Here is a 7,455-nt window from a genome sequence, read left to right as displayed (position 1 = left end):
ACAAATGGTAGGATTCCTTACAACATGCGGAAGGGAGATTTCAGTGAGTACAAATTATAACTACTATTGCAAAAGAGGCAATATATATTATCACATTTCAATACCTTTAGAGAGTATACAGTAGAGAAAAAAAATTAAACTATCCAAATCGTCAAATCGCTGTTTCGGCCTCCTACGTCATTGATGCTAAAGGTCTTAAGTGTTGATACGTAGACGACTGAAATGGAATAAATTTTTAGTCGAAACATATAATGTATTATTAGTAGTAATGACAACTTGATTTGTAATTAATTTCATAATGATACTGTGATCATTTCATCAAAATAAACAATAAAATTCAGTAGCGAATATTTATAGTCGATACAAATTTGGCAGTATAGATAGTTCCAGCATTGCAAGTATGATTTTTTCCGTGTTTTGGCAGTACGGTTTGTTACCTCCTTACTTGAATAATTTTGTCACACGGATCCAACATGTCGTGTTTTTGTTTACTTTAGGTAGTAAAGACAGGCGTAACATCCATCTAGCGCTAAGGGAATGGGAGTCCTACACATGCGTCAAATTTATTCCGGCCTCGCCCACAGATCAATATTCTTTGGACATCAAGGACTCGGACGGGTACGCATGCACTGGATTTACACCTGTCTATCATTGTATTATTCGGATTATCGTCTTTTGATTCGCAGTGGTACCAACCTGATATACTGATATTTTGTGTGTCTCAGTGTGTCGAAGTTTAAGTGTGTTGATAAAATTATTATTTCTTCTCTGTTTTCATGCCAGATTGCATCAGTCAAGTTAGTTGCTACGACATTCATGAACATGATCTTGAATAATTTTGTTGGAACATAACACACAGTGTATGATAAATATGCAATGCTAAATGAGGACACTATCTTTCACAGATGTCACTCGTATGTGGGTATGAAGCGTAAGCAGCAAATGGTAGGCCTGGCAAAGCCCTGCAGAAAGGTAAGTCGTATTGAGATGTTCATCGTATCCAATTTGCTTGTCACAAAATTTTCTATTTCTGACGAGGTAGTGGTTACATCAACATTTCTATACACAAAAATACTACAAATAAAATGAAGATTGTCATAGATAAAGCGTGTTTAGTGTATCGAAAAACAAAGAAACGAGAGTTGATTATATTGTTTCGCACTTAAGCACTAGCATGTTATTGAGGCCTTAAGCAACGTCCATAACGTACTATTTTCAAATTGACGTTTTGATATCTGAAACATCGCACTGCATGTCCTTGATGCTGTCTAAAATTGTCAGATCCCAACCATAAACACTAGTTTGTTTATTTATTTGTCATTTTCCAGAGAAGTATCATACTTCACGAGATCGGTCATGCTATCGGGATGTTCCACGAACAAGCTCGGCCGGACCGCGACGAGTACATCAGCATTCTGTACAACCACATCCTCCCGCCAGTTAGATTCAACTTCCAAAAAATTGACCCTGAGCAGACGACTAACTACAGTATAGCGTACGACTACCTCAGCATAATGCATTATGGGGAAACAGTAGGTGGCCCTTCTTATTCTGGTATTGGCGTTTACTAAGTGATCAATGAAGGTTCATTGTAAAAAATAGCTAGACAATTATTTGTGAAAAAATTCCATCTATGAGATGTTTAATAGATAGAACACATCACTTTTATTAATTATATACAAGGTTTCACATCCAAGTGAAAGCAAGGAACTACGCACAAGCGATACTTGTATATAATAATATTCGGCTTACTTTTCTTTAATCTCCTATCGCCATATTTGAGATAGATCAAATGTTTTTCTATAAAACAGTTATCCCTCAGATACAATTTGAAATATAAATTTTGTCGATGATGTGTTCACATTTATATCCTGAAATCAATTTGTGTTGCAGGCGTTTTCCTTTAACAGATCAGCTATCACAATGAAAGCTGGAAATCCCAGCTTTCAGAAAAAGATGGGCAAGGCGACGCGTATAAGTTTCCGCGATGTTATGTCCGTCAACAAAATGTACAATTGTGCAGGTACGTTTTTTTTTATCATGTGGTATTTTTATCTTGTTTATGTCACCAACCAATACAAAATATATAAAAAAAAAAGTCACGGGACGTACATACTAAGCTTAATCTTCAATGTTAAATGCATAATATTTTGAAAGATTACCTAAGTGGTAAGAATAAGATGTAGTAAATGTATTCAGGATTCTTCCATATAAGTTATAGCATATATAATGTTATGCCACCAGTTAATTAGCTATATGAGGCCCGATAATTGTTTACGCGAATGAGTGACGGCAATGATATTTTTTTTCACAGGTCACTGTACAGTTAAACCAAACTGCCCATTCAAAGAAGCCTTTGTTGGTAAAGACTGTCGCTGTTGGTGCCCAACAGACGAAAACGATCGCGAACCCGCAAAATTGTGTCCAACTGCACCCCCAGTTGATCCTCCTAGGATAAATAAGACCCAAACCAGCAATCGCCGACCAAGGCCAAACCAATCACAAAGAGAAGCAAACGGTGTGCTACTTAAAATCGCCTTCAATCCGAACCGACGTCAAATATCTAACGGTGCAGCGAGTGCTGTCTTGACTCCCGTAGGCAGAGGTCATAGCTTCATTCGGAACCCGTCGGATCAGGGGGCCCGCATGGTACCTACTTCCGGCAGTGAAGGATCTGAATCGTTAGCTGCAACTTTATCAAATCTCCCATCATCCATCAGAATAGGATCTCTTGGTGCTAATGGGGAGCGCCCGGTAAGAAGCAGAAGTAGAAATATCCAGTCGAGGAATCTAGCTTTAGGTAGAAGGACTAATTTCTTCCGACGTCTACCGTCCCCTCGGTCACAGCGTCCTTCTACCACAGAATCTGGTAATCGTCTAGAGCAGCAGCTCGCGAAAGAGTTAAATAAGCTGAATGGGGTTAATTCAGGAACAATAAGTCGGCCATCACGACGTACTCCGCTACTGTCGGGATTAATGCCCACCCGACAATCTGGCAGTGACATGAACTCTCTGGTTAGTAATGCTGTGAGCGTGTTGACTGGTGGCCGGCGTGGTAACACCAACCGGAATACGAACGGTGCGGTGGTCTCCTCGCAGACACCAGGAGGGGGAGTGGCAACATCAGATCTGAAGCAACTTCTACAGGAGCTCCGTCGACTTAACAACCAGAACCAGATGTCTACCCAAAATCCCATTGTTGGCAATGTTCGACACACACATGTTAGGTCCAGACCCAGACACTTAATGCGAGAATTATCCGACCTTAGATCTCAAACGGGTCCACAACAAAGACCACATCTCTCAGAAGAACAAATGTCATACCTTTTACAAAAGTTTCCATCCTTTAGTTCCCCGAGTGTTACTCATACACATCCTGTAGTTATGCGACCATCCTCTGGCCACAATCGTCATCATCATAATCATCATAATCATCATCATCACAACGAACACCAACATAACGGCATTCTATCACCCATCACTAGTAACACACACTTCCATACTAATCCCTGAGGACTACAACAATGTATGTGTCCTTGATGGAGCATAACGTACCGTCACAAGAACTCTTTACTGAGAATGGCGTACACCTGCATATGGCTCCATCTAGTATGTGACGACTGGCGAATGGATAAACATCACATACGGGACATTTATCTGAGCAATTGAAAAAAGAATATCATATTTGATCTGTTGGTTTTTAATCTACAAGCGTTTATGCAGGATTATACACTGAGATTGACAATGTATTATGGAAATATTTTCGCCATAACCATCACTATAATAAATGTGACGTCATTATTACCAGGAAGTGACTGAAGACGGAGGTTAATGAATACCGGAAGTGGCAGCAATACTCGTACAATTATATATTCCCTGTGTCACTGTATATAAAACTAATGCATACAGCTGGCTTTATACCAAAACGAGGATGAATTGTATGTGAAATATTCACACCGGACTATTGTTCGCTTGTTAATGTTTCACGTCATTTCCCAATAACTTTAGTGATGGGACATCAGCTCACATGATGTCACTCAGGACTTGTATGGTAACAGGATATGATATTACGACAGCCAATGTGGATCGATTTTTCACATTTGCTGCTCTTCTGAAGATTTTCGATAATCAGATTTTTTACGTACTGACACTGTTTCGACATGGTGTCTGTCACATAATGCGTAAGTGATAATCCGGTGTTATCAGTGGCCAAATATCGAGGTGAGCGCAAGACGCTTGTGACAATGACTCCAATTGTCGTACCAATACCTAAAATCATGTGTAACGCTAAATCCTGATTTTACGATGAAATGGTTTTGTTAATATCAAATTGTTTATTTACCAATCATATCATGTTTGTATATAAAGTGTAAACATTGTCAGCTAGTCACATGTTTATAAGAAATTGTAAATAAATTGTTATTATATAATTTGTTAGATAGACTTTAGAAAATATATTAGGGTAATTTATTGTGTAAATTGTAATTTAAAGGCCGTCGTCAGGGATGTCCAAAACTTGACAACTAAACTCTAGTTTACGGGAGTTAGTTATGACAACTTTAAATACTGTAATGGCAGTGTAGTGAAGCATAAAACACAAAATATCATTGCGAGTGCAGGTCTTTCAATAAACAAAATCACTTTGAAAACAAACAGCATTTTAGACATATGTACACATCAATATTGGTCCAAATAACGACTGCTCGAGCTCCAACCCCTCACTAGAAATCCTTGGTTGATTTAAGGTGATTCTTCTAACTAATCTCCTCGGTATACTCCAGAAGGGGCCTTCTGTGGCTACAAAAAGTGTCTCTATGGAATGACAGGATATAGTCCTATAATGGGTTATGAATTATCTAACGATCAGTCATCTTTTATATGTAAGATTTCTGATTGTGAGCGCCTTTAATCACATTTCTGATTGTGAGCGCCTTAAATCACATTTATGATTGTAGGCGCCTTTAATCATATTCCTGATTGTGAGCGCCTTAAATCACATTTATGATTGTAGGCGCCTTTAATCATATTCCTGATTGTGAGCGCCATTAATCACATTTCTGATTGTGAGCGCCTTTAATCATATTCCTGATTGTGAGCGCCATTAATCACATTTCTGATTGTGAGCGCCTTGATCACATTCCTGATTGTGAGCGCCTTAAATCACATTCCTGATTATGAGTGCCTTGATCACATTCCTGATTGTGAGTGCCTTTAATCTCATTTCTAATTGTGAGCTCCTTTAGCCACATTTCTGATTGTGAGAGCCTTTAATTATATTCCTGATTGTGAGCGCCTTAAATCACATTCCAGATTGTGAGCGCCTTATCACATTCCTGATTGTGAGCGGCTTTAATCTATTCCTGATTGTGAGCGCCATTAATCACATTTCTGATTGTGAGAGCCTTGATCACATTCCTGATTGTGAGCGCATTTAATCACATTCCTGATTGCGAGCGCCTTGATCATATTCCTGATTGTGAGCGCCTTTCATCACATTTCTGATTGTGAACGCCTTTAATCACATTTCTGATTGTGAGCGCCTTTAATCAAATTCCTGATTGTGAGCGCCTTTAATCACATTTCTGATTGTGAACGCCTTTAATCACATTTCTGATTGTGAGCGCCTTTAATCACATTTCTGATTGTGAACGCCTTTAATCACATTTCTGATATTTATAATAAGTAAATATTACTTCTTTTCTGTAGCTCACGTAGTAGGCATTATTGACCGCTGTCAGACCTATACATATTTATATCTACATCGGTATTCGGCATTGGGACGATTGTTCATCATATGAAAATCATTTTGATAACTTGTTACTGGTTCTAACACGCTTTTCATTTGATAATTTATTATGTTGATTATGACTGGCCGACAAAATAAGGACAAGTTGCGATTTCTTCATACTAATACTAACAAACGACTTATTTTTCACGAGCATACTTTGGTATAAAAGACGATTTTCGAAGTAATCGTTAACAGTTTTCAATACAAAAGCGAGTAACTTCAAAACTGTTGGCCATCAATAGCAATATTCTTGTTGTTGTCAATAAAACAGTTTAACACGTTTTCGTTTTAATAGTTGTCCTTTTTAGTTTTAAAATCAAATTATACGAACTATTGGATCATCAATGTCAACCAAGTTACAGACCACATGATCCCTTCCTTATTCAGAATACACTTACACCACAAGAGAGATGCTACAGTTTACATGTGTATGTTTGGTTCATATACTGAAGTGTTGTAATGCTGACCAAACCTGACACAGTCCATTGTGTAGGTAGTAGATTAACATTGGTGTTGTCCATTCATGACAATGTCCATCGTGTAGGTAGTAGATTAACATTGGTGTTGTCCATTCATGACAATGTCCACCGTGTAGGTAGTAGATTAACATTGGTGTTGTCCATTCATGACAATGTCCACCGTGTAGGTAGTAGATTAACATTGGTGTTGTCCATTCATGACAATGTCCATCGTGTAGGTAGTAGATTAACATTGGTGTTGTCCATTCATGACAATGTCCACCGTGTAGGTAGTAGATTAACATTGGTGTTGTCCATTCATGACAATGTCCATCCGTGTAGGTAGTAGATTAACATTGGTGTTGTCCATTCATGACAATGTCCACCGTGTAGGTAGTAGATTAACATTGGTGTTGTCCATTCATGACAATGTCCACCGTGTAGGTAGTAGATTAACATTGGTGTTGTCCATTCATGACAATGTCCATCCGTGTAGGTAGTAGATTAACATTGGTGTTGTCCATTCATGACAATGTCCACCGTGTAGGTAGTAGATTAACATTGGTGTTGTCCATTCATGACAATGTCCACCGTGTAGGTAGTAGATTAACATTGGTGTTGTCCATTCATGACAATGTCCATCGTGTAGGTAGTAGATTAACATTGGTGTTGTCCATTCATGACAATGTCCACCGTGTAGGTAGTAGATTAACATTGGTGTTGTCCATTCATGACAATGTCCACCGTGTAGGTAGTAGATTAACATTGGTGTTGTCCATTCATGACAATGTCCACCGTGTAGGTAGTAGATTAACATTGGTGTTGTCCATTCATGACAATGTCCACCGTGTAGGTAGTAGATTAACATTGGTGTTGTCCATTCATGACAATGTCCACCGTGTAGGTAGTAGATTAACATTGGTGTTGTCCATTCATGACAATGTCCATCCGTGTAGGTAGTAGATTAACATTGGTGTTGTCCATTCATGACAATGTCCACCGTGTAGGTAGTAGATTAACATTGGTGTTGTCCATTCATGACAATGTCCACCGTGTAGGTAGTAGATTAACATTGGTGTTGTCCATTCATGACAATGTCCACCGTGTAGGTAGTAGATTAACATTGGTGTTGTCCATTCATGACAATGTCCACCGTGTAGGTAGTAGATTAACATTGGTGTTGTCCATTCATGACAATGTCCACCGTGT

At 38.6% G+C, this 7,455-nt stretch overlaps 1 protein-coding gene across 1 annotated transcript; it reads left to right on the top strand.

Moving 5' to 3' along the window:
- Positions 1-503: 503 nt before the first annotated feature.
- Positions 504-6,069, top strand: LOC117333703. Its single transcript, XM_033893123.1, has 5 exons — positions 504-618; positions 906-972; positions 1,329-1,532; positions 1,894-2,023; positions 2,315-6,069. The coding sequence occupies exons 2-5, from the start codon at positions 925-927 to the stop codon at positions 3,511-3,513; spliced, it is 1,581 nt and encodes a 526-aa protein (XP_033749014.1). The 5' UTR covers positions 504-618; positions 906-924; the 3' UTR covers positions 3,514-6,069.
- Positions 6,070-7,455: the final 1,386 nt, after the last annotated feature.

This window comes from Pecten maximus, chromosome 8, assembly GCF_902652985.1.
Source record: "Pecten maximus chromosome 8, xPecMax1.1, whole genome shotgun sequence".
In the NCBI taxonomy this organism is placed as follows: Eukaryota; Metazoa; Mollusca; class Bivalvia; order Pectinida; family Pectinidae; genus Pecten; species Pecten maximus.
Note: the sequence above shows the minus strand (reverse complement) of the source record. Positions and strands in the feature narration are given on the sequence as shown.